Source organism: Crocuta crocuta, unplaced genomic scaffold, assembly GCF_008692635.1.
Source record: "Crocuta crocuta isolate KB4526 unplaced genomic scaffold, BGI_CrCroc_1.0 scaffold427, whole genome shotgun sequence".
Taxonomy (NCBI): Eukaryota; Metazoa; Chordata; class Mammalia; order Carnivora; family Hyaenidae; genus Crocuta; species Crocuta crocuta.
In genome coordinates, this window is record NW_027533273.1 from 2,473,203 (window position 1) to 2,500,406 (window position 27,204).

At 44.9% G+C, this 27,204-nt stretch overlaps 1 protein-coding gene and 1 non-coding gene across 2 annotated transcripts in view; both read left to right on the plus strand.

The window, feature by feature from the left end:
• TMEM163 (transmembrane protein 163) overlaps positions 1 to 27,204 on the plus strand; it is a 245,389-nt gene that overhangs the window by 211,533 nt on the left and 6,652 nt on the right. The window contains exon 6 of the mRNA XM_077747882.1: positions 22,196 to 22,307. Within this exon, the coding sequence (XP_077604008.1) occupies positions 22,196 to 22,307 (112 nt within the window). The remainder of the gene's footprint in view (positions 1 to 22,195; positions 22,308 to 27,204) is intronic.
• TRNAQ-UUG (transfer RNA glutamine (anticodon UUG)) lies at positions 3,283 to 3,367 on the plus strand. Its single transcript has one exon. It is a non-coding gene; the product is annotated as a tRNA-Gln (tRNA).

The following is a 27,204-nucleotide window of genomic DNA, read 5'->3' on the forward strand; positions in this document are numbered from 1 at the left end:
GTGGATTATTCTGAATATATTACCTATAACCACAGTTTGTCTCTCCTTTCCAATGCTAATATTTCTCTCTCTCTTTTTTTATTTATTAGCCAAGGTCTTCAATACAATATTGAATAGTTTGCTGCTGATTTTGGAGTGACTATTCAATTTCTTGTTTGCTAAGGGTTTTTTTTTTTTTAAATCACAAATAGATGTTGAATTTTGAGTGCATTTCTTTATATGCTGAGATAATTCTTTTCCTTTAGGAGGTTAATCTTTCAAATTAATCAATATTCTAATACTGAGGCATTCTTGAATTCTTGAAATAAACCCTATTCATCCAGAAAGTATTATTCTTTTGATTGATTGCTTATTTTTGCTTACTATTTAGGATTTTTGCATCTATGCTCATAAGTGACATTAGTCTTAAAGCCCGTGTCCTTGGGTACCACATATAATGAGTTATTTAGCTTTTCTGTTCTTTTTCTGTGCTTTGCAGTACTGGTTATAATGTAGGAATTATTTGTTCCTTTAAGTTTTAGTAGAACTTGCCTGCCAAATTGAGCCTCTTGCCTTTTGTAGAGGCAGTAAAGTATGTTCTCTGGTAAGTCACAGAGTCTTGGACTGGCTCTGTGACTTAGCTGTGAGGTGTGGACAAGTTACCTCAGCACTTTGGCTCCAGTTTTCTCCTCTGTTAAAATATGTATAATAAACATAATATCAGTACCTACCCCAGAGAGTTGTAAAAATCAGCCCAGTTAACACATGTAAAATGCATTTTAACAAGTGTTCACTCTATTCTATCCCTTTTATCACCACTATTACTGATTTTCCCCCCTGCTGCCTCAAACATTTTTATAATTTATAGTTTTGGAACAATTTTCAAAATTAGTCTTCTAGAAAATTCTCCATTTGAGCTAGGCTTTGACACTGACTGCATTAAAGTTACTCATCTTATTCGCGTAAGATTTTTTAAAAACCTGAAATCCATCTGTACTTATGTGCCCTGTTTTATTGCTAATGTTTATTTGTGCTCTTGCTTTTTGTTTTTTAAGCCAGCTTACCAAAAGTTTATTCATCTTTTTAGAAAACCTGCATTTGATTTCATGGATCACGCTGATTTGCTTTCTACTTCATTAAGCTCTCATCTTTAGTAGTTCCTGCTATTTTGTTCACCCTTGGTTTTTGGGGGCGGGTAAGTAAGTTTTATGGTTTTTATTTTTCATTTTTCATTTTTGCTGTTGGTGTTCCATTTTTTCCCCCCTGCTTTGATTTCAGACTAAGAGAGGGACAAAATAGTCATTTATGGAAGGTACGAGCAAAAATACTTTGCACAGAAGTGTGTTCTGCACGTTGGATCTTTTAGGTGCTGGGCAACTTTTATGTTCTGGCCTCAGCTACACTCTGCCAGATAAGGACCTCTGATGGACCCTGATATTTCTTTATATAGATATATATTTAAGTTTTTATTTATTTTTGAGAGAGTGAGAGCAAGAGTAGGAGAGGGGCAGAGAGAAAGAGAGAGAGAGAGAGAGAGAGAGAGAGAGAGAAAATCCCAAGCAGGCTCAGCACTGTCAGCACAGAGCCCAATGTGAGACTCGAACTCACAAACGGCGAGATTATGACCTGAGCTGAAGTCAAGAGTCAGATGCGTAACCGACTGAGCCACCCAGGTGTCCCGGATCCCTGACATTTATACATGTGAGAAGTAATTCAGATAATCTGGTAACTGAACCACAGTGAGATCTCTTAGCGTAACCATCTAACAGAGCAGACCAGGAGCATGAGTGTGTTTTCCAGTGTGATGTCAGGTTTCCGTGTCAACTCCAGTAGTCTCCAGTTAATCAAATACTAATCCGATGTTGCTGGGAAAGAATTTTGTAGAAGTGATTAATGTCCATAATCAGTTGACTTTAAGAAAGGAGATGATCCTCAGTAATCTGGGGCGGGGGTGGGGGGCTTGATCTAGTAAGTTGAGAGGCTTTAAGAGCAGAACCGAGGCTTCCCTGGGGAGGAAGCAGCTCTCCCTATGGAGTGCTGTGTGCATGTGTCCCAGCCCGTCTTTCCTGCCAGTTGGCCCCCTAGATCTCAGACTTGGCTTGCCAGCCCCCATAGTCACGCGAGTCAGCTCCTTGTAGTACATCCCTTAATATGGGTTCCCTACTGGTTCTTGTTCTCTGACTAATATACTCACAAATTGCTGCCCTGAAGCATTTCTTTATATTGAGTTTTGATTTTTATCCAAGCCGTGCATGTTTATAATTTAAATTGCCAATTCTTTTACAAGAGTCATTAAAAAAAATCACCCCCTTTCTAGAGGCAGCCATTTATAACTTTCAACCTACCCTTCTCTAAGTAACATGCATATGTTGCTACTTTTTGCCTTGTCAATTACAGGCATGCTTTCTTGACTTCTCACTCTGGTGGGCACTTTAACCATCCCCCATTGCCTCATTACCTCCCAGTGTATTTGCATTAGATCAATATTCATCATTATGATGATGATTGTGTTATACATAGATGAGCTTACATGGCTTTATTTTTTTCTTTTATTTATTTTTTCTGTCTTGCATTATACTGTGTGTTCCCTGATACTAATAAATGAAATGTAATATAAATTACACACACACACACACGCATGCACAACCTAGGCCTGTTCCACAGTTGTTATCTTGGGATCTCCTTACTGTAATCCTGGGAATACATTTTATTTTTCTCTTGGGTTGTAGCTTACTGGATCCCATGTTGTTGTCTTTCATGGTTTGCTCCACTGTCATGGGGGAGCACATCCTTAAGTAGCTTTCTAAGAACAGCTATAAGGAAGGCAACATTTTTTGAGACTTTAAATGTTTGAAAATGCTATTCTAGCCTCACACTTTATTTGGTAGTTTTCCTGGATGGAAGTGAGTTTCTGAGGCTCTACTGCCTTCTGGCATTTCTAGTATTGCTTTTTAGAAATTTAATGCTATTTGATAACCTATGTTTGTTGTTGTTCTTGTTCTTTAAACCCCTTTGTTCCCTCTCTAGAAGCTTCCAAGATCTTCTATTTGTCCTCAGTGTTCTGGCTTCCTCAAAATCTGGCTATCTGATTATATTTAAGAAAAATGTATTTATGATTGTATGTGGGTGAGACTTCTCAAATATGATCTTAATGCTAGGACAGGAGTTTTTAACCTAGTTTTTGGGTTCATGGATGGTATTTAGAGGACCCATGAACTTCAGTCAGAAAGAAATGACTTCTTCTGAAATTTAGCCTTTTCTTCCATCATAAAATTAGCCAGTAAAGCACAGCTGGTAAGGAGTGCCTGGGTGGCTCAGTCGGTTGAGCACCTGACTTTGGCTCAGGTCATGATCTCACGGTTCGTGGGTTCGAGCCCCATGTTGGGCTCTGTGCTGACCGCTCATAGCCTGGTGCCTGTGTTCGGATTCTGTCTCTCTTTCTCTGACCCTCCCCTGCTCACGCTCTCTCTCTCTCTCAAAAATAAATAAAACATTAAAAAAAAAAAAACCCACAGCTGGTAATATTAGCGTCCTTGTAACTTTGTCACCAATGAAAGTCAGGTCTTGTTTGTCTAAGACTAGTTTTGGCAGATACCTCAAAATATATTTTTATGCTTATCACAAATTAACTTCTTAATTCATCTGCTTTATATTTTGCAATTTAATACATTAATTTAGAATCACTTATTAAAGCACATTTTTTTATATCTTACCGGTTGTATGCTACTATAATTGGTCTCTTTTAGAAGTCTACATATTTTATTATTTTATACACTTAAAGTCATTTTCTCTATTGTTGGATTAGTCAGCTTTGCAAGGTAGTAGAATTCCCTTAACGTCTCTTCTTGTCAGCGCAGTAACAACCCCTGTCTCCAGCGGGCCTGGCATGCCCAGGGCAGAGATCCTCTGTTTTGGTCTCTGCAGCGCATGCGCTTTCTTGCCAGTGGGGAACTGTACCAAAACACTCTGGGCCATGAGGGAGGGGCCCGGGGCCTCTGAGGGACATTGTCAGTTAATCCCTCTGCTTTCAGTCCTTTTTCACTCCTGTTCCAGGAGCGCCTAGTGGATTGATTCCTGAGCTTTCAGGGGTTCTGATAAGTTCTTGACCTTACGCCTGCTCTAAGATTCCACCGTTTTTTGTGCCTTTCCGGTAGGTGTAACTCTTGTCTACTTTCCCAACTCACACAGTTTTGTGGCTCTTGTCCTTGTTTTATTTGTTCTTGGGGGTTCATGCTTCAGAAAAAAGAAAAATCCCTATGCTGCCATTTAGTACCTCTTACAAGACCTGTACGTGTGTTTCACTATCTTCAGTTGGAATTTCTTCTGATTTTTAAGGTATTGTCAGTGTTCTTAGCATTGTGAATTATTTGCTGTTTTCCTTTTATTTCATCAACATTGAAAGTCAAGGCCATTAGGCACCTTTAGAGGAAGATTGTCCTATATGTCTACGTGTAGTAGAGTTTAGGTCAGACAGCGAGGAGTTTTATTACCTTCTATGTTACTGACCAGCTGTGTGATCTGACCCTAGGCGAGTTACTTAGCCTTTGTTTGCAGTCATAATTTCTACCTACCAGTAATCTTCAAATGCTTATGTTTAAAATGAAGTTCAATTGTGTATTAAGGCTTTGGAAAAAAGCCTTGTCGATAATGGACATGAATAGTAGTAAGGTTTATAAGGATTGTTACGTATGGAACTCTCTAGTTTGATAAAGGGGTGTTGGCATGATATTCATCAGCGTGTTATTCATACCAACAAAGGGAGGAAAGCAGACAGCCAGAAGATGGTGCTTCCTTTGTGGAACAGAGCTGTGCCAAGGCAGCGGTACTTCTGTGTCATGAGGGGTTAGCTGAGGCGTTCTCATGCTTTGTTCAGGTTTTAGGGACCCCCGGAGGTGTTAACTTCCTTTAGATGTCCCATGCTTACAAGGGGAGAAAGGTGTGTGAGTGGTGCCAGAATGGCTCAACTCCAGTTCCATGGCAGTCAGTGTTCAGGGGTTAGATGCTTGCTCCCCAAGAGCCTGGCTTTCCTATCTTGCATCGGAAAGCACCAATCAGACTGACGCCTTGTGTGACAGAAGCCAGGCTGCCTCTTGGCATGGCAGCCAAGCACTTGAAAGTGCCCACCCCCCTTGTCCCTGAGGCAGCTGACACCGTCTTGTCCTCCTCTGCAGCAACTCGTGACCCTGGCAGCGTCAGCTTTGTGGTGCCCATGGAGCTGGGCATCTGTTCCCTGCACAAGACTGCAGGGCCTCACCGGTCAGGCTGGCCAGTCTGGCCAGAAATCACAAGGCACTGGGGCTCTCTGGCCCCACCGGAGGCCCGAAGCCCAGTGGCTGCACTGCCTCTCTTTGCCTGAACATCTGAACATCAACTCTTGACCGTCTGACATCAAAGTAGTCTGATGCTAATTTAAAAATTGTGAAGTCATTTAATGTGAATCCATGACAATTAGTCAATATGATTTAATAACCGGAGGGAAACTGAGGGCTCATGCTTGGTGTAATTTCCTCCACATCTGCCACTTTTGTCATCGTCCAGGGAAGGGGGGTGGTGTGATGAAAAGATCTGAGGATGAGAGTGACTTTTAATTTCACCTGGGGCCATAAATCGATACACATTTATTATTCAGCCAGCACTAGCATTTCCCTGGGTAATTCTGTAACACATGTAGTGTCAGAATGATTTGAAATTTGTCCTCATTAGGAAGGCAAAGGACACCTTTTTTTGCAAGCATAAGCAAGCGAGCCTCCCTGTCACCCCACGTGCTGTCACACATCTTATGAAAAGGGAAAGCGTTGGTCTTGGGGGGAATGAACGAGTTGGGTTTTCAGACACAGCCCCTTCTGGTGTTAGTGGCCACAGTTCGCCATGACCTCGAGTTGCAGCTGCTGGTGTCACCTGTGATCAGGGATAAGCTTCAAGTAGGAGGTGACAAGTGGAACTGCAAAAACAAATCATTTCTATAGAAGGTTTTCCTGTGAGCAGCACCACGAGTGCTTTCCGATGAGGCTGTCTGGGCAATGGGGCTGGCTGCAGGAAGGGCGCAGAGACGCTGCTGCAGCCTCACAAACTGCTGCTGGCCACCGGCCAGCAGATGCGCTTGTCCGTTTTCTGTGATGGCCTGAGTCCGTCACAAGAGGGCTCTGCTTGCAGGTGCTGCCTCACATCACAGCTCTGTTTTGGGTTAAGGGATCCTGGTGGGAGTGGTGGACAGTGTCTTAGCGTGTCTTGCTGCAGTGACAAAATATCATGGATGGGGGTGGCTTGACCGATAGACCTTTATTTCTCACAACTTTGGATGCAGGCAAGTCTGAGGTCAAGCTGCCAGCAGACATGGTGTCCAGTGAGAGTGCTCTTCCTGCCTTAGAGATGGCTGCCTTTTTTTTTTTTAATGTATTATTTATTTTTGAGAGACCGAACATGAGTGGGGGAGGGGCAGAGAGAGAGAGGGAGACATAGAATCCGAAGCAGGCTCGAGGCTCTGAGCTGCCAGCACAGAGCCCAACGTGGGACTCGAACTGACAAACTGTGAAAACATGATCTGACCTGAAGTCGGATGCTCAACTGACTGAGCCACCCAGGTACCCCTGACTTTTTTTTTTTTTTTTTTAAGTTTATTTATTTTGAGACAGAGGGGATGGGGAGAGAATCTCAAGCAGCCTCCAGACTGTCAATGTGTAGCCCAATGAGGGGCTTGAACTCATAAACCATGAGACTGTGACCTGAGCCAAAGTTGGAAGCGTAACTGACTGGGCCCCCTAACCGCCCCCAGATGGTTGCCTTCTTGCTGTTGTCCTCACATGACAGTGAGAGATCCTTGTGAGGGCACTAATCCCATTCATGAGGATGCCACCCTCTTGACTCAGTTACCTCCTAAAGACCCCCCCTCAATCCATCACAGTGGGGATTAGGGCTAAAACAGATGATTTGGGGGGAAACACAAACATGCAGTCTCTGGCAGGGAGAGCAGGTGGAAGTGTGTGAGCCTAGCAAGTCAAAGGAGTTGGAAGGCTGCCCTGGGACATCCTGACAGACGAGACCTTGGTCACTGACTGGGCTGGACTCTTTAGAGGCTGCTGGGGGAGATTGTTCTAGCAGCTTGTTCCCTGGAGCTCATTTCACCCTGGTATTTTGACTAGTAGGTAAAGCTCTCTTGACAGCAGGTAGTCTCCTATGTCAGGGGAGGGACTCAGACCCCACCAGCTTCCTTCCTGTTTCTTCACCTGTTCTTTACATTGTCAACCACCCATCTCCCTGGGGAACCTGACAGGAAAAACCTGGTGTCAACAGGAGACATTTAGATTGAATTATAAAGAAGCCTTTCATGGGGAGGGTTGTGAAACTAATCACTAGAGCAAGCCTCAAGGACAATACAGACCACACTTGATACCTGCGACCCGTGGATCCAGCTCAAGCACATTATGTTGACAAAAGAAGCCAGACGGAACAATACCTACAGTGTGGTTTCGTGTATGTAAAACTCAGGAAATAGACAAAATTACTCTGAGGTGGTCGCAGTCAGAATGTGGTCGCAGGGGCTGGAGAAAGGGACACACAAGAACCTTCTACAGTAATGGAAATGTTCTATATTTTGTTTGGGAAGTGGTTAAATGGGTGTTCCCACTGAGAGAATTCATTAAATCAAATGTCTAAGAGCTGTGCCTTTTACTGTATGTTAATTACACCTCAATAAAAAGGTATATCATATTTAAAACAAACAAAACTAATCCCTAGGTGCCTTTCGGAGGCTGGGGGTTATTCAGCCGTGATGAATGTTAGCTCTGTGTGTTTGCTCAACTCAGGGCCGATGGCCCTGCCTCACTGCTTCCTTTGATGACCATTTGCCAGGTCGTCTATTGGCACCTCTACTGCCCTTGTCTCGACCACCTCCTAGCTATTTACTGCCTTATCCCAGTTCAGCAACAATAACCTGCTTGTTTCCAAGTCAGTACTATCCAATAACGCTTTCTGTGATAATGGAAATGTGCTAGATCTGCACTCTCCAACCTGATAACCAAGAGCCCTATGTGGCTACCAAGCATTTGGAACGTGGCTAGTCAAATGAGGAACTGAATTTTCAGTTTGTTACTTTTAAAGAGTCACACATGAGTTTAAATGTTGAAAACAGATTATTAAAAAAAAAGATCAGGGGATGGGGAGGGATTACAGTCAAGGACCACCTCACTGAGCAGGTGATATTTGAGCACAAGTATGATGCAAGTGAGGGAATGAGAGGGAGCAGCCGCATGAGCAAGGTCCTGAGGTAGGAGCATGTTTGTGTGCACGAGGAGAAGGGCAGAGGCTGGTGTGGCTGGACCAAAGTGAGAGAAAGGGAGGGGGTAAAGGTGAGGGCAGAGGAGTCCTCTTCATCCACTTGGTTTTGTTCAGTTTGGCTGGCTGGGAAGAGGTGGAAATGATCTTCATCTTATCAGTGCACATCGGGTCATGGTGGCTATCACCTGCCAGGCCAGCATAGTGTGAGGCAGTGCAAGGGTCCTGTGTTCTCCTGGAGAAGAGCTGCCTGAAGTTCAGATCTGGCAGACCACATTCTCCTGAGCTAATGCGAGATGACTGTCACACATTCAACGAAGGTCCTCCACCAAATCAGGATTTATTGCCTCCCCTAATTGCCTTTGAATCCTAAAATGAGCCCTGTGGCTTTCACCACATCCCAGCCTGGGCATAGAGAATTAGAAGGGGGTTGGTAGTGTCAGGCCGGCCCGGGAGAGGCAGAGCATGGTTGGGAGCCCTGAGCTCTGCTACTGTTTCTCTGATGTCTTTGGGAGAGCCACCTGCCTTTCTGAGCCTCAGTTTTCCCACCTGCAGCCTGGATAAGATGGTCTCCAAGTCCTCTTCCAACTCTAATGCTCTTTGATTTTAAGACCACCTCATGTTTATACACTGTGCTCTCCCTTGTTGGGCATTGGGCTGGATTTGGGGCACTGGCTGTGGTGATGCTGGGGGCATGTCTCAATGACTCAGTCTCTTAGGTAAGACAGGATTAGTCTTGGTGTAGACTGATGAGTTAGAGGTGGGAACCTTTTTGTACCACCAAAGTCTGTCAGGCTCTTGGAATTCCTCCCAAAGTGATTTATTCCATTGAGTTAAAGCATTACTTTTCACATTTGGGCATCAAGGAAGGTGGAAAATTTTAGAGGCATTACTAGCTCTTGGAAAAAACATTCTGTCAGATGGACTATTGGCTTTTGTCACATGTGGTCTGAAACATAGAGTCTGTGTTGAAAGTAGGCTAAGGTGGCTTGTCATAAGCTGTCCTGAAGTTACAGCTGGGAGATCATGGATTGTTGCCTGCAGGGTAAGACTAGCTCAGCAGCTATGGCGATAGGCATGGGGAGTGTTCTTGCCATCAAGCCTCTATGTCCCACGGCCCTGGCTGGCAGGGAATGGAGGGCTATGTTGAGATCCATCCCATGTCTGTCTGGTGTCTTGGAGTATGAGTGTGAGGGTCGGGCTGCCCAGAATTTCAGTCTCATTCTCACCAATGTCCTGCTTCCCTCCAACAGGCCAGGGAAACAGCTGGCGCTCAAGAACGCTCCCTGGGGTGGAGTGTCTTCACACTCCAAGGTGTATCCCAGCATCCTCTTTGATCATTGGAGAACCAGTCAGCCTAGCCCCTTCTCTCTATACCCCCTCCACCCCCAAAATGCTTTTCCTAAGTTAGGTTTTTAATGCTACGCTCTTGACTTTCACTGAGGGTGAAGATGGCATTGGTGATGTGGATAAACGTTTCTGTGTCTTCCATAAAATGGCTTGTAAAAGACTGTTGATTATGATTGTGACATCCCTCTGTATACGACAGTATGGTTTTAAAAATGTTTAATTGAAGTATACTTCATATATAATAATTTCAGATGTACAACATAGTGATTCAACAATTACATACATTGCAAATGTTGACCACAGTGGAGCAGTTAACCATCTGTCACCATACAAAATTTTTACAATATTAGTGACTATATCCCTATGCTGGTATTTTCATTCTTACGACTTATTTATTTTATAACTGAAAGTTTGTACCTCTTAATTGCCTTTACCTATTTGGCCCACTTCTTCTCATCCCCCGCCCCTCTGTCAACCACCAATTTGTTTTCTGTACTTATGAATTATTTTCTTTTTGTTATTGTTTGTTTGATCATTTGTTTTGAGATCCCTCATATAAGTGAAATTATGTAGTATTTGTATTTCTTTGCCTTATTTCACTTAACATAATGCCCTGTAGGTTCATCTGTGTTGTTGCAGATGGAACAGTTTCATTCTTTTTATGGTTGAGTAATATTCCATTATATTCCAGTATATATACAACCTTCTTTGCCCACCCATCATTGATGGACACTGGTGCTGCTTCCATATCATGGCTATTGTAAGTCATGCTGAAATAAACATAGGGGTCCGTGTCTCTTTTCAAATTCGTGTTTTTGTTTTCTTTGGGTAAATGCCCAGTAATAGAAGTACTTGATCATATGGTAGTTCTATTTTTAATTTTTTGGAGGAACCTCTGTACTGTTTTCCATGGTGGCTGCACGAGTTTACATTCCCACCAATAGTGCATGAGGGTTCTTTTTCTTTACATCCTCACCAACATTTGCTTTCTTGTGTTTTTGATAGTAGCCATTCTGATTGGTCTGCGGTCATATCACAAACAGTTTTTCTTACCATGGGGATAGATGCTGAGGTAGATGAGAAAGGATCTCTCTTCTTAGCGAGCTGGTAGGAGGGAGAGACAGTGTAGGAAGGAAGTGAAGGCCGTGTCACGGGACCCATGCGAATGTGGTCCAGAGGGAGGGGGCATGGGGTGCAAGTGTTAATTCTTAGAGTATGAGTTGTCAGGAAACACTTAGTAGAGGAGGAAACACTTGAGATAAGTCTATAAAAAGGAGTGTTGACTCATTCAGACAATGCAAATACATCAGTAGGAAATTCATGAGACTGGAAGTCAGACCCTTTGGGCCCATGTTCTACTATTGACCTCTCTAAGCCTCTGATTTAATCTTCATAATGACTGTACTTTGATCTCTGTCTTCAGACTCACATTATGATAATGGACATTATGTACATTATGATAATCTGCATAAGCTAAATTATGTAAATATTAGTGGTTGTCACCTAAGGATCCCTGAGATAAAGTGCTTTTAATTTTTTTTTAATTTTTAAAATTTGTTTAAACTTTATTTATTTATTTAGAGAGAGACAGAACATGGGAGGAGCAGAGGGGAGAGAAGGAGAGAGAATCCCAAGCAGGCTCCACACTGTCAGTGCAGATCCTGATACAGGGCTTGAACTCATGAAACTGTGATATCATGACCTGAGCTGAAATCAAGAGTCAGATGCTCAACAGACTAAGCCACCCAGACACCCTGATAAGTTGCTTTTTAAAAAAATATATAGTTTTATTGAAATAGAATATACATACAGTAAAATTCACCCAAGGGATTTGATGGGTTTTGATGCATATAAGTCACAAAACTACCAACACCATGAAAGTATTGACTATTTTTGTCACTCCAGAAAGTTTCATCATGCATTTCTGAGGGTATTAATTGCCCTCTCTCCCTAGCCATTGAACTACTTTCTGTCAGCATGGTTTTCCTTTTCTAGAATGTGATATAAGTGAAATAATAAATTATTCGGTCCCTCGTGCCTGCCTTCTTTCACTTAGGATAATGCCTTTTCAATGTAGTCATGTGCTTGCTGAATGTGTTAGTACTTGCTTCAGTTTCACTGCTGAGTTGTATTCCGTTGTGTGCACACATCCCATTTCACTCACCAGTTGTTAGACATTTGAGTTGTTTTCAGTTTTTTGACAGTACGAAAATAGTAGCTTAGAACATCGGTGTACAGGCTCTTGTGTGGACACAGACTTTTGCTGCTCTTGGTAAATACCAATGAATTGCTGAGTCCTATGGTAAGTCTCCATTTATAGGGAATGGCTAGCCTGTTTATACAGAGTGATATATCTTCCTACTAGCAGTATATGAAAATTCCAGTCACTCCACATCTTTACTGGGTATTATCTGTTTTTAATTTTATTGATTCTAATGCATGTGTTTGTAGTCGTGTCTTAGTGGTTTTGATGTCCATTTCCTCATTGACTGCTGATCTTGGCCATCTTTTCATGTGCTTATTGGCTAGTCATATATCTTGTTTGGTGAAATGTTTGGTCATATCTTTTGCTCATTTTTAAAAACTTGAGTCATCTGTTTTCTTAGGTAGTTGTAGGAATTCTTAATATATTCTGGATGCAAGTAATTTAACAAATATGTTTACAAATATTTTTTCCTTCATTTTCAAATAGTGTCTTTCAAGCGGCAAAAGTTGTTAATATTTTTGGTTAGGTAAAAATATCTCAGTGTAGATTTGGTTTTGTTGTTTTTATGAGTGAGTTTAAGTGTCTTTCATAGGTTTAAAATTAATTGTTGTTTTCTAATTGTCCTTTGTCCATTTTTCTGTTAGTTTTTTGGACTTTTTCTCAGAGATTTCTGAGAGCTCTTTATATAGTAGGGAGGTTAACCCTTTGTGATAATACTTTTTCCTAGTTTGCATTTGTATATCACATATCCCCTGCATATGCTTTACTTTTTGGGTAGTAAAGTATATCCACTTTTTGTAGCTTTGAGATGGTTATAAAAGGCTTGCACCATGACAAAGTCTAGGTATCATTTACCTTTAATATATATTTGTCTGTGGCTTCTGAGTGGCTAATTTTTTTTAACCTTTTTGCCCTGATCTTCTAGTAAGTAAAGATTCAGCTGTGAGAAATCATGGGCACCCAGTGCCTTAAACAGTGAAAACTGAATACCTAACCAGCGGGAGGCTATCACCCTGTCTTACAGAGTCCACAGTTCAATAACATGAGAGATTTACGAGACCACAGAGGAGGTGCTCCAGTCTACGTTACAGCTGGGAACAAATCCAGGTCCTGCCATTAGCTGGGTGACCCTGAACAAGTCATTTAGCCTCTGTACATCTGTTTCTCCACGTCAGATTCCCACATGGCTGGGCTGTGAGAATTAAATGTGACATGACTGGTGTGGCTACACTTTGAAAGAAGTCAGCGGTGGTACATACCTGCTCAGGTTGTGTTTCTCATCATTAGCCCTATCTGCTCTAGCTTCCCAATCTTTGGGAAGGAATCCTTTCAGAAACTCCTTTTGCTATTACGTGCAGGACTTTCTCAGTCAGCTTGGGAGACACCATTACAAAATACCATAGGTTTGGGGGCTTAAACAACAGGAATTTATTTCTTATGATTCTGGAGACTGGAACTCCTAGGTCAAGGTGGCAACAGGAGCAGTGTTCAGTGAAGGATCTCTCATTGGATGACAGATAGCTTGCCTTCTCACTAGGGGCTCACCTGACCCTTCCTCGGGGTATGCCGGTAAAGAAAGCAAGAGAGATGTCTTCCTCTTCTTAGAAGGGGACAAATCATGAGGGCTTAATTTGCATGACCTCATTTAACCCTAATCACATTTGAAAGGCCTCCCTCATCTCAAAACCATTGCATTGGGGTTAGGGGCTCCACATAAGCATTTTGAGGGAACACCGTCCATAACAGGAACTGATGTGACGAGCAAGCTGATGACTACTTCTCTGTGACATTATGTGGAGAACAGAGAGCCACGTGGGCTTGGGAGGGGAAATTACAGAGGACTTCTAGAGTGCCAAAAACTGGTTTTGAGAGAGGGAGTTTGGCAGGTCTATGCCAGCCTAGGTCCTAGGGTTTACTTTTCTCTGAGGCAGATCGGTGCAGCAGTAGTGAGCAAGACCTCCGAGTTCTGGGGGAGGCTTTGAGATGGGCACAGTCTCCGTCCTGCCAGACTTCAGGAAAGCAGTTTTTCCCTCAGAGCTGATCCTAGAAGCAGAGGGTAGTTGGTAGAAATCATCCACGGACAGGAAAAGCCTGAGTTTTGCATATTGGCTTCTGCACATTTAAATATAGCATTTACTCTGTGCCAGCATTAGTTTTCAATCTCCTTGGATGCTTCCCGAGTGTAGTCTGAAACCATCCCCTGTAAGTGGAGGGCAGGGAGAGACCAAAGAGAGACAGCCCACTCCAGACAGGTAGGTAGCAGGTGTGATAAGCACCGGGACTTATAAGGCTTGTCTTGGGCGGCTGCAAAACAAGCTATTTCTGCCTGCCGGAATCTTAAAAAGTTTATATAGAGGTTATAACTGCATTCAGTCACATACGTGGTCCAGACAGCCTCAACACCATGTTTCTGTCTCAAGCACCTTTAGGAGTGGTGGTGGGGATGACAAGTGGAACTCAAATTCCATGGACAGGGGAGGGGGTGGGAGCCTCCAATTGCTCAGTCCAGTTTGCAGGCCAGCTGGTGGTCATGTGTTCTTGACCTCCTCCAAAATTTCACCGCTCATGACCGGCATTTACAATATTATATGTCCCCTGTTCCACAGTTCTCCCTGACTGGTCAGGCAAGGTTCATTGGCTTGGAGATGGCTCATTTGACAGCTATTTGGTAGATACCACAGCAACCGTGCAAGAGAAAAAACAAGGAAGACAGTAATTCCCATAATCAGTGACAACTTTTTCCACCAAGAGCCCCATGACCCAAACAATTTTGTTAGTCTCCTAGGCCTGGGGATCACATCAGTCAGTATTCACTTACACTGTCATGTGATTTAATAAAGATGACACACTAGCAGACTCATCAGATACGAATGGACAACCTTCTGTTTGGATAATTGTGCAGTAATAATGTCTAAGGCTATCCAATTTTGGAGGACAGCTTTTTCATTACCCGCATTACAGTAAGGACAGGACTTTTGGCTCTCATTTAAGGCTTGCTGGGTGGCTATAACCTATCCCCAGGCCAATAGAAGGAACAAAGATGGCAGTCAAATGATTGTACCAGTGGGAAAGAAAAAAAATGCCCACCCAGCTTTGAGGAGAGGGAGGTTGGCAGCTTTAGAAATGTGACCTGGTTGCATGTGCCCTATGTGCTGGCTGGGAGAGGCAGAGCTGTCAGGTGAGGAGGTGGATTGGGGGCGAGACATGACACACCAGACCCCCGACATTCCCCCTCTCAGTGGTGCATGTATCAGGGTGACAGGATCCCAGTGGAGAGTAATTCAGCCTTCCCTGGGGGTTTGAAGTAACTCAGCTGCCTTGGCAGACATCCCATTGCAAATTCCAGTAGATAAGTCCTTTCCCTGACGTGAGAGGACTTGGTGTTCCCAGCAGCATGGCATGTTGACCCACAGTGAGAGTCAGGGCAGTGGCTGTTGATGGCAGCTTCCATACCTTCACAGTACCGGGGGCCTTGGCAGGGCTCCCTGGTCTGGCATATGGGGTCACAGACCCTCCTGGTTGATCATTTAAATGTATCAAGACCTGGGACAGTACTTCAGTCTGTGCAGTTGAGGTGGTTTGACTTGTTAGTAATTTAATCTGCTTTAACATTCTGTTTTCCTTTCCAACAAGGAAATAGTTGCTTATGGGTAATAGGGGAGGTGGAACCTGCATTCAGTGTCATGTTCTTTTGCCTAGTCTTACACAGTATGACCTTTGAAATGTTTAGCAACCCCCCACCCCGACTCCAAAGCACTGTCTGTTCAACAAGGGTGTCCATACATGGTAGTCAGCTTCTTAAATCCTCTAATGGTGGCAGCCTGGTTTGCACAATGACATGGGAAAACTTAGGGCAGATTCAGTGTCTGCACAAACCAGGGCATATTAAGAACCTTCGCTCAGAGGGAGGGGACCAGTTTAATCAATTTGCCACACTTAGGAGTTGAGAGCTTTGGTGGTTGGCCTCAGACTCCTTTGGCAGTTGCCTTGAGTGTTTAGAATACCTACGACATGCTGTTACAGCAGTACCCAAGCCACTGTATTTCAAGTCCAGTTTGGCATCCTTGGCAATATGACATCTCATGGCATTGTGGTGGCTACTCTGTATGTACCCGATCTTCTTTTGGTATCTATTAAAGGGTCAGTTCCTGGGGCTGGTTCTTGGGTAGGGCATCAGCTTCCTTTTTTTGTTTTTAATTTTTTTTTTTTTTTTAGGTCATTGGCTTCTTGATTGCCAGTAGTATCCAGTGCCTTAGTAGCCAGGATGTAGAAAATAGTGAGGACTGCCTTAGGCTTCTGCAGGCACCCAGTGCCCCTCCATACATCCTGATCCCACAAGAGCCTATTTACGATTCATCCATTCCTTGATTTCTCATTGTCTAAGCCATAGGGTTAATTTCTTTAGGACGGCCCAACTCTCAGTGCCAAGGGTTAATAGCTACGTTTCACAAATAGCTCCGGGCAGCCTAGTGGCTACTGCGGTTCATTCCTTCTGGAGAGGCTCCATCTGGAGGAATTCTGTATATAGCACTAGGAGCAGTTGTTCTGTGGGGGTGTATCAGGTATTGTCCCCTTCCAGAGCTGGGACCCACAATCCTAGGGGCACTTTCCTTTGTTGTCTCTGCCACAGTGTCTGACTCATACCTTCTGGAGTCATAGACACATCTAACTCAAATGGTAGCTCTCTTTGGGAGATGCCCAGAGCTTTAATCTGTGTCATTAATATTCTTGCCTTCTCAAAGGTGGCTTGCTGCTCTAATCTCTAGTCCCATATGTGCCCTTTCTTTACCAGGTGGCATATGAGAGAGGGACATTGTGCCAGATGGGAATACAAATCCTCTAAAAACTCCAGATTTCTACCAAGGCTTGTATCTCTTTCACAGCCCTAAGGGATGAACAGGTTTGCATCTTATCAGTTCTGAGACAGAGAGAATCTTACCTGACCAAACAATACCTTGAACCTTATTGCAGCACCTTGGCCTTGAATTTTCTGTGGGTTCACTGCCCATTTTCCCCCTTGCAGATATTCCAGCAAAGCCTGCATAGTACCTGCAGCAAAGGCAGTCTTCACATGTTAACGTTAGACCGTCAATGTCATGGGCCCATTTTACCGATAGGGTTTGTAGAGACCCAAGGAGAGGTCTTAAGTTCCCATCCCATAACATACTGTGGGAATATGCAGGTAGCCTTGGGGGAGTACTTGAAAAGTTCATTATTATCCCTTCCACATGAAGGCAACTTGATCTTAGTTATCAGAAACCATTACTAGTCAAAATCTTTTCTGTGAATCTCCTTGACATTGAAGTACTTTCTGCAGGAACACTTTTTGCCAGAGCATCAGAATAAGATCTGCAAGTGACAAAGGACTTAAAAATGGCCCAGGTTAGAGATTTGAGAGAGTTCATTATAATGTAATTAAGAGAATGTGGTTATTTTTGTGACCTACATTTTGAAATTATGATTGACAACATTTTACCAGGAAATACCAGATTTTTAGGAATTTCAAACAAATATGCCCTAAAGAAGTTGAGCATCATTCATATTTGACAATGCTTCTCAAGAAATTTAACATTTCTAATTAGTTCAACATCTTCCTTTCATAAGGAGAACATACCTTTTGACATATTGTGGGGACCCTCTGGAAAAATCCCAAAGTTTGTTCATAGTTAAGATTTCATTAAGAATTTGATTTTTGGGAAGCTTGTCAAAGATAACGAAAGGTTTAAAAACACTTGATTAAATAGGATCACAGGTCACTGTGAAACAATATTTAATTATCCATTTAACTAAAGTGACAAAGACTTCAAAGGCAAACACAGAAAGTTACACGGTTGTAAAAAACACATCCCTTTTTGTCAGAAATGCAGTTTTGTTAAGTAATCAGAGACCTGACAGATAACATGAAGCACAGGAAATTATTTTGACAAAACAGAATCCTTTTTTTCCCCTGGACTAGATTACTTAAAAGGTATATAAAAACTTCAGAATCTCGTCTAATGGAGACCAATAGTGCAAGAAAACTTTGTCCTTTTAAAAGATGAAAGAAAATTGTGTTTTAGTTTTATGTTATTTAGCTCATGTTTGTAATTAAAGCTTATTTTTCTTAAAGCTAATTAAATAGGGCTCATTTACAGAATAATTTTACGGCAGTGCCCTCTGGAGGTATAAAAACATCACACACACATAACCTAGATCCATAGACATACATAAACATGTATGAGACAGACGTAGAGACCCCATAGCTCTCATTTCAGAACCTGAGCCCTTGATGAGTAATCTTCTGGAGGCTGATGACTAGATTTGGGACAGAGAAATTCCTTCAGCAGCCTGTATTTAAAAATCCTCTTTCCCCTTTCTCCTCCTCAGTTTCGGTGAGGATCCTTGGGGTTACCTTCTGGGGTGCTTACATTTCAAAGGCATGATAAGAGTTACAACGTAAAGGGATTAAGAAAGAACGCACAATTTCTCCTAAGAGTGTTTTGTTTAAGTGCTGTTTAAAATTTTCCTTTCTATTAAAGGTTGGTGGCATGGGGCTCCTTGGGCTGTTTCCTCACCCGTTACCACCACATCCTCTTCATTCTCCTCACTTGACCAGAGGTTCCAGGGCTTAGCATCCTAACAAGGCTGTGTCCCAAGGGCCCAGATCTTCATTCTGGGTCCTTGCACCCTCCTGGCTTTGCAGAAAGTCACACTAAGGTCTCCAGCTGATTATCCTGCTCTCCCACCTTGGTGGCCAGCCCAGAAGTCAGCAGAATAGCGGGCCACTGTATGTCCTCTAACCTCAGCTCTTCCAACTCTAACCCGAACTCCAGCCTCTAGTTGGGCATCAGTGTCCAGCCCGACTGCCCACAGTAGAGGCCAGTGCACTTTGTGCTGTTCCTCAGATGAGTGTGTTAAAGTAGTTGGTGTTTCTGCCCCCCGCCCCCCACAAAGGGGTCCACAAGCATCTAATATATGGCCTGTCTCTCCCCACATAGAAGTTGACAGCCAATTCTGGATTTCCCCTGCCTATGCCTCACTCTTGGCTGGCTCACCAGCTGTCTCACAAGTTCCTTGGGGCTTCCCAAGTGTAATCTGAAACTGGCCCCCATACATGGTGTATTTGAAAGAAAGAGGAAGACCCCTTCAGATTGGTAGGTGGCAGGTTTTATTATCACGTGAACTTAGATATGACGATTGTCTCCGGTGGCCACAAGATAAGTAGATTTCCATAAACCTGTCCACCAAATCTCAAAAGTTTATATATAGGTTTTAACTGGGTTCAATCTCCTACCCAATCCAGATAGCCCCAACACCACATTTCTGTTTCAGGGCTGTATCCTGGGGACATCTTTGGGGAGAGGGGACGACAAGTGGAATGCACATTCTAAGGACAGAGTGAGAGTTGGGGAGCCTCCAGTTGCCTGGTGCAGCTTGCAGGTCACCTGGCAGTCACGTCTTCTTGATGACCTTTTTCAACAGCCAGGCACTGCTTGAAACACTTCGAAGCGTCCTTCTGAAAGTAGTGTTTGGGTTCAAGCAGAGAACTGGAACCACTCTAGCACAGAATAGGTCTTTATTGCCGTGATGAGACTTTACAGGGTGATGGGGGCTACAGAAGCAGCATCTGTCAGGCTGTTGTCCCTGAAGTCAGCAGGGCTGCCTGGAAGGAAGGAAATGTGGGCGTAGAGCAAAGCAGAGTAAGGACAGCTCGTACTGGGAAGATGGCCTGGAACTGCATTTCACCCCTACTGGCCTAGACTCAGTGACACAGGTGATGTAGCAGAAGCCTTGACAAGCCACTCTGGGTCCCACTAGTAGTTTTTCCTCTATTTACATTTCACTATGCATACTTTTTTCTGGGTAATAAGTTCCCTGCGTTTCCTTTATAGGAGTGCTCAGCATAATTTGGGACTCGTCAGTAGCACTTAGGGTGGCTGCTTGGTGGAATCAGTTAGTGCATAGATAATGTGCTTGGGTCCTTTAACACCAATTGCTACCTTTTACTGCATATGGTCTGCTTGCCAGGGGCTTCAGGTATCACCCTTACCCCACGGAAGGGAGAATTGAGATTTGAGAGCTTCGGTTTGTTTCCCCATTAAGCAGTGGAGTCCAGATTTGAGCAAAGGTCTGCTGGTGCATCATTGCCCTTCAGCCAAGCCCCTGTTCAGCAGTGAGTCCCTTGGGCTAGCAGACCCAGCAGAGGACTGCCAAAGCCATAGTAGCTCTTCTCAAGATGGATCTAGGGGTCACCCCAGCTCTTTGGGACTTAAATGGGGTGAATGCAGACTTTCTCTACTCCTGGGAATTTAGGAATGAAGGCTTTGTCAACAAAGATTGAATGGAATCAGAAAGGCTTTCGGTATGAGGTGAACAAAGTGAGAATTCAGCCTCTGAATTTGGGGTCTCAGTGTGCTTGACTGTGTCATTCTCCCAACTTAGGCTTTCTGAATCCTGTCAGCAACTGGGTCTGCATTGGTAGGTAATTCCTTAATTACATTTGCATTATATCCTGTGGGTGCCAACACCCATGATTAGACGGAGTCCCTGCACAAAGGGTGTTGGGGTTTGGAGATCCTTGTCCCACCCTCATCCTCAACCCCCCATTGACCCTGCTTTGTCACCTCATCCACAGCAGGGACTTGGGATTTGCCAAGAGGCTAAGTTTGGCACAGTCCTTACTGATAATTTGAGGAGGTGAAATTACAACAACAACAATAATAGTAATTCAGCAAGGTGATTATTTTAAAGAACTTGAAAATTTGAAATAATTTTAGATTTATAGAAGAGTCACAAAGACATTACAGAGAATTCCTATGTACCCTGGAGATTAATATCTCACAAGATAACCAGGGCACATTTGCCCAAACTATGAGATTACGAAGCTATTAACAAAACTCTAGGCTCCATCCCATTTCCCCCAGCTTTTCCACTTAATGTCCTTTCTCTTTTCAAGGATCCAGTCCAGGACACCATGTTGGGTTTAGTCCTCCATCTCCCTAGTCTCTAGTTAGTGTTTCTTAGTTGTCCCTTATCTTTCATGACCTTGACATATTTGAGGGGTAGTGGTCAGGCATTTGGTAGACTGTCCCTCAGTATGGGTGTGTTTGGTGTTTTTCAAGATTCAGCTGAGGACTGATTTTTGGGTAGAACACTAAGCTGTGTTCTCATCTCTCTGTTCACATCATATCAGGAAGTACATGATAGGTATTGGCATAACTTATGAATGGTTTTGTTAATCTTGATCACTTGGCTAAGATCACTTGCCAGGCTTCTCCACTGAAAAGTTACTATTTTCCCCTGTCCGTACCCTATTTGTTAGATACCCGTCATGAGTCCAGCCCACACTCAGAGAGGAAGAAATTCAGCTGCACCTCCCAGAAAAAGGATTAGCAAAGGATGTGGGGACATAAGTTAAAACCAACCATCGTTGATTAGTATCGTGGGAGAGATGCTTTCATGCCTTACAGATATCCTATTTCCAGGGAGGTGATTTTTCAAATGACTTTGTTTCGTTTTAAAATGGGGAAAACTGGCTGTCTTCCTTCTTCCCAGCTTTCTGTTGCTAGGTTAGTGAATTTAGATAATAAGATGCTTAAGGAATCCTGTTTCTTTGTATATATGTGATGCTTTACCACATGTCTGCTGGAAGTTGCATTGTAATATTGGAGAGAGTCTGGAGGCTGTGTGGCATGGGAGTGATGCATGGGAGCTCCCAGCTGAGGAGTTCGACGGGCCCTAATGTCATGAGATAGTGGTGCCGGCCTTTGTGTGTGTGACTCATTCATTTGCTTGCAAAGTGAAGGTAAAAACTTACAGGAAGTGCTGAGATAATGTCAACAGCAGACTATATTTTTAGATGCCTTTTCCCCACCTTGAAGGCTATATTTGAACTTCTAATTGCCTTGCGTGAATTTAAGGCTCAAACATGGTTCTAAGCAGCTTCAGCCATAATTGACCCTGTGGCCAAGTCACTCGGCTCGGTGTTGAAGTGTTCTTAGTCCAGTGGTGTTCTTACATGTTCCCCTCTTCTCCAGCTGCTTTTTGAATTATTTGTGAAAAACCTCACATTGCACGCACTGCTCTCAGCCTTCTGACCAATTGTGTTATTGATCATTGATTGCCAAACACTTTGGCGGAATAACATTTAGAAGACTCTCCTGCAGGAAAAGAAATACTTAGTGTCTAAGGAAATATAAATCTGGATTATTTGGTTTTGGTCACCTTTTCCAGTTCCCAATGACATGGGTAACTGAGGCATGAAAATAAGCAACATACTCCCACCTGGTGGCAGCATACCCAACTGATTTTTTGTTCTGGGAGCAAAGCTGATCTTTAAGGCAAGTGATTTGCAGATCATCCGCTCCAGCAGGAGGTGAACTGTTGAAATCTGGAACTTTTCTCTTCTAGGATGACTTCCTATTCAGCGTCTCCATTTTAAGTGGGATCCTTTGCAGCATCCTGGCTGTGCTGAAGTTTATGCTGGGGAAGGTTCTGACCAGCAGAGCACTCATAACGGACGGTGAGTAAGGCCAGTGTGGCTGGTCTCTGGGGACTGAGCTCCCACGGAGGGAAGATACTGTTCAGTTGTTTGTCCTGTACAAGAGCTCAGCAGTTTGGAATCTATTCCTTGCCATCTTTCCCTCCACGGGCTGTTTAATGACTCTCAGGGTCCCCATATCAGGGCAGATGATTTGTACCCTGGGAATTTAATAAGCCTCATGAATCATCTCCACTTTGACCTCTTACCAGGGTAGATTGGGACTCCCCAGTCTGTGGTGTTTGTTAGAGATTCCAGAGCCAGACTCCCGGAAGTCATAATTACACCAGCACCCCAGCTCATGCGATGCACACTGAGATTTGGTGCTGCCTTCATGGCAGTCCCAGGGCTCAGGACACAGCATCCTCCCAGGGACGATGGACCCTCTAGTGTCTAGTGCTCCTATGTGACATTTTGGCCACCAGTCTCCAGTCTTCCTCAAGTGCCACTTCCTGCAGGGCCTGGCATTTGCTTCTGGCCTTGCAACATGCCACCTTTCTCCCTGGGCTGCGGAGGCCACTTGCCCATATGAAATCCAAGCTTTTAAAGCACTAATAGCTGTTTAAAACAGTAGAAGGATCAGCGACTGGTACTAAGCCCTCCTCTTCCCTGCTCTGTGTGTGCATCCCAGGTGGCCCCGCCTGGCATCTCAAGCTCCCAGGTGAATCCCAGGGCAGGCTGGGGGTGGGCAGGATTCGGCCCACCTCAGGGCCCGCGTTTGCTGCTGTTAGAGCATGATGCTGCTGTACCGCGGGACCAGTCGGGTTTTACGGAGTTCTTTGTGCCTGGTACTGTGCTCAGTGCCACCTTAGCTGTGGCACCCACCTTCTAGCACAGGATCAGAATCGCCTCTTTCAGGTCTCTGTCCCCTTGTTGTGAAGGGTCCTGCCTGGTTCCCACAAGTGGAGTTGCACGTTAGATAACCCCTCTGAGATACATGGGTTGCTTTCTCCCAGAGCCGGATCTGAAGAACTTGTGGTTCAGTCACATGAGAACGATGCACGAGTGTCTGAGCCCACAGCCTGAGCCAGTCGTCTGAGGTCTCTGTCACCCAGTGAGGCACTGTGGCTTTATAGGCGGTTTGCATTAACCCGAGCCTAGTGTATGGTCCCATAAGACCCTGGCCTATAGGGGCGCCCTTCTCTGTCTAGGGGCAGACCCAGAATGTGAGCAGGAGGGTTCATTGCCTGTGATCTTTGAGGTCTGGTGTTTTTTTTTTGTTTTTTTTTTTTTTAAATGTCTTTATTTTGAGAGAGAGAGAGCAAGCAGGGGAGGGTCAGAGAGGGAGACACAGGACCCAAAACAGAGTCCAGACTCTGAGCTGTCAGCACAAAGCCTGATGCAGGCCTCGAATCCACGGACTGTGAGATCATGACCTGAGCCGAAGTCGGGCGCTTAACTGACTGAGCCACCCAGGTGCCCCTGGTCTGATGTTTTTTAACCTGAGCAAGAAAATGCCTTGTGTGGAAATGGAGTCCTCTGCTCAAGGCTGGGGACAACAGGGCATGCTTGGCTGAGAGCTGAAGGCTGTGTGGGCATCAGCCAGGGGTTTGGGTGTGGGTTTTCTGGCCACGTTCGAGGTTCTTTTATGCTGCCCTGAGGGGCACTGTTTTGTCAGGGCCCAATAGGACTGAACAGGGTGGAGGCCTGGCTGGACCCCTGCTTTTCCAGCGGCCATTCTGTGCCTCCCTCTCCATGTCTCTCTACTTGAAACCTGAGGGGTGCGAGAGGCAGGTCTTGGGGAGACTGGACCATTCAACGCAGCTCTCCAGGCTCCCAGTGGTGAGTGCTCACCAGGGGCTCCTCTTCCAGTCTTGAGTTGGGCCCCTAAGTCACAAAGCCCACTGGCTTATCTATTCACTTGACTGCAGTGGAGACGCAGGCAGTGTTCCCCAGAAGTCTGAGTGCAGACCCAGCAGTCAGACACCACCCCCCCCAACTCCATGATCCTGGCGCTTGACCCCTTCTTCTCAGAACAAGGGGCCCTCTGACTTGACTGATGGTTTTACTTAAAGTTAGATATTCCAGATACTAAGTTTCTGTTGAGGCTTCACTGTCCTAACCTCTCACCAATTTTACATGGTGTATCAAGAAGACCCCAAGGATACGTATGTTTTTTTAAGTTTAATTTTGTTGAAAAAAAATTTTTTTAATGTTTACTTATTTTTGAGAGAGAGAGAGACAGAGTGCAAGCAGGGGAGGGGGAGAGAGAGACAGACACACAGAATCTGAAGCAGGCTCCAGGCTCTGAGCCATCAGTACACAGCCCCACGTAGGGCTCGAACCCATGAACCATGAAATCATGACCTGAGCTGAAGTTAGACGCTTAACCATCTGAGCTACCCAGGTGCCCTTTTTATAAGTTTATGTGGATGTATTTTGTGAGCAAGCAGGGGAGGGGCAGGGAAAGACAGAATCCTAGGTAGTCTCTGCACTGTCAGCACACAGCCCAATGAAACGCTCGAAGTCACAAATCATGAGGTCATAACCTGAGCCGAAACCAGGAGACAGATGCTTAACCAAGTGAGCCACCCAGGTACCTCCATAAACATGTTTTGTAAATTATTCACTTCTGACTCTAATTGTCACACGAAACCAACTACGCACAAGCAGTCTTGCACCAGGGAGGGGTCATGACATAGAGAAGGGGACAGTTTGAGTGAAAAATGCTCCATGTGAGGTAGAAAGGGGGGGCATTCCTGGGCAGAGGGGACAGTATGGGGAGGGACCCTGGGGTTCCTGAAGGGGGCGGGGGCCAGGGGCACAGAGCAGATCCTGTAGGACCTGAGATCCACACTAGGATTCTGGATGTTTTGTTAAATATTTATCAGAGGAGGTGACCTGATGGATGTTTTCTAAAGAGCCCTCTGGCTGTCAGGGTGGAAGACAGAGTGAAGGGAAGGAGAGCCACAGAAGGGAGAAATCTCTGGGGGAGCTGAGGGGGNGTAAAACGGGCAGGGCTCGGAGTTGAATTGTCCATGTGGGTTGATGAGAGAGACATGCACACACAGAAGGACAGAGAGCACTGTTGGAAAGCACAGAGTAGCCAGGTCCCCCATCCCAAGCCTGTTACCCATAAGGGGCCCCTGGGGGCATCAGAGAGCTCTGCAGTCCCTTGCTGAGTAGGAGTGCCAGCCGACTGCCCAGCAGTAATGACAGCCTCCTGCTAACTCCATCGTCTGGGGTCCCAGTTCTACTCATTCACTGGTGAACAGATCTAGGGAACTGTGTGTAACTGTCTCCTTTCCGTTCTTCCCTCCCTTTGGGAGGCACGGGCAGGGTAGGGATCAGAAGCATGCCTATTACCACTGTCAGGGGCTTTGTGAGGGGCCGGCTCCGGAGGGCGTGCCCTGTGGCTGCCTGGGAATGTCCCTCCCATGGTCTGGCCCAGGGCTGGGGGGCAAGCCCCAAGCTTCTCTTCCAAGAGGGAGGTGAGTTCCGGTGCAGGGAGGGTGGGCAGGCCTTGTTTGTCACCTGGGGTGGTGGCCCTCCCCATGCTGGAGCTGTGTGTGAACTGGGCTGACTCCACCAGATCCTTTGTCACTGGGTTGTGTCCTTACAGCCAGAGAGCAGGTCTTTAAGGAAAGAAGGGGGAACCACAGGGTGTGGGTAAATTTCAGACGTTACCACTCTTGTCATGCAATGCAGTAAATTTTGTTGTATTTAGTTTTGTTGCTTTGAATATTCAGTTAACATGAGATTGTTCCTGTCAGCACTAGGCCAAAGTTGGCTTTGTGGCCTTTTAAGAGGGCACCTGGGTGGCTTAGGTGGTTAAGTGTCTGAGTTCGGGTCAGGTCATGATCTCACAGTTCGTGAGTCCTAGCCCCATGTTGGGCTCTGTGCTGTCGCCTCAGAGCCTGGAGCCTGCTTCAGATTCTGTGTCCCCCTCTTTCTCTGACCCTCCCCTGCTCACACTGTGTCTCTCATTAAGGTAGAACAACTTTGCACAGCAAGTTAATAGGACAAATCAGAGGAAAATTATGGAAAGGTACTTGGGGGAGGTTCTGAGCTAGGGGCCAGCAGCTGGGCTCCAGGGCTGCCGTGGGACAGGTGGAAACCTGTCTGAGGGGCCTGGGCCTACTGTCCTCATTCCCTCAAATTCTAGAACACCAAGAGGCTATGTTGGCTTTCAAACACATGAAAAACTTTAATTAGAATTTTATGCATAAAATTAATGTGTTTAATTATGCAGACTCTTACCTAGTCATTAAGGTCAGAACCTCTAAATATATTTTTAAAGATCTTTTTTAATGTTTATCTATTTTTGAGAGAGTGTGAACAGAGAAGGGCTAGAGGGAAACAAAGAATCTAAAGCAGGCTCCGGGCTCTGAGCTCTCAGCACAGAGCCTGACATGGGGCTCAAATTCTTGAACCATGACCTCAGCTGGAGTCAGATGCTCAATCAACTGAGCCACCCAGGTGCCCCAGAGCCTCTAATTAAAGCCCCTGATGTTATTTTGCATTCTTCTTAAAGTGATAATAGCATTTATGCTTTACAACAGCTCTGGTTTTAAACAAGGGGACAGGAACAAGCTGTGCGCCTGGGTGGGGTCGGGACAGCACCTAGGAGTGAGTGGTAGAGGGGTCCTGTGTGCTGCGTGCATCTGGTGAGCATTACTGTGAGCTCGGGTTCACGTGGAGTGACTGGCTGGGAAGGCTCTCAGTTCAGAAGGATGGCAGGGAGATAGAGCATTGTCCCCTCGCCCCCGAGTGCTTGTTGCTGGTGCTCCTGTGGGTGCTTCTGAGAGGTGAGGCTGAACCGTGTCAGGCTCCGCCCTGAGCAAAGGTAAGCCAGTGGAGCCACCGAGAAAGTCAGAAGCTCCTCCCAGAAGGTGTAAGTGAGGGGACATGCAGTGGATTCATTAATTTGTGAACTAGC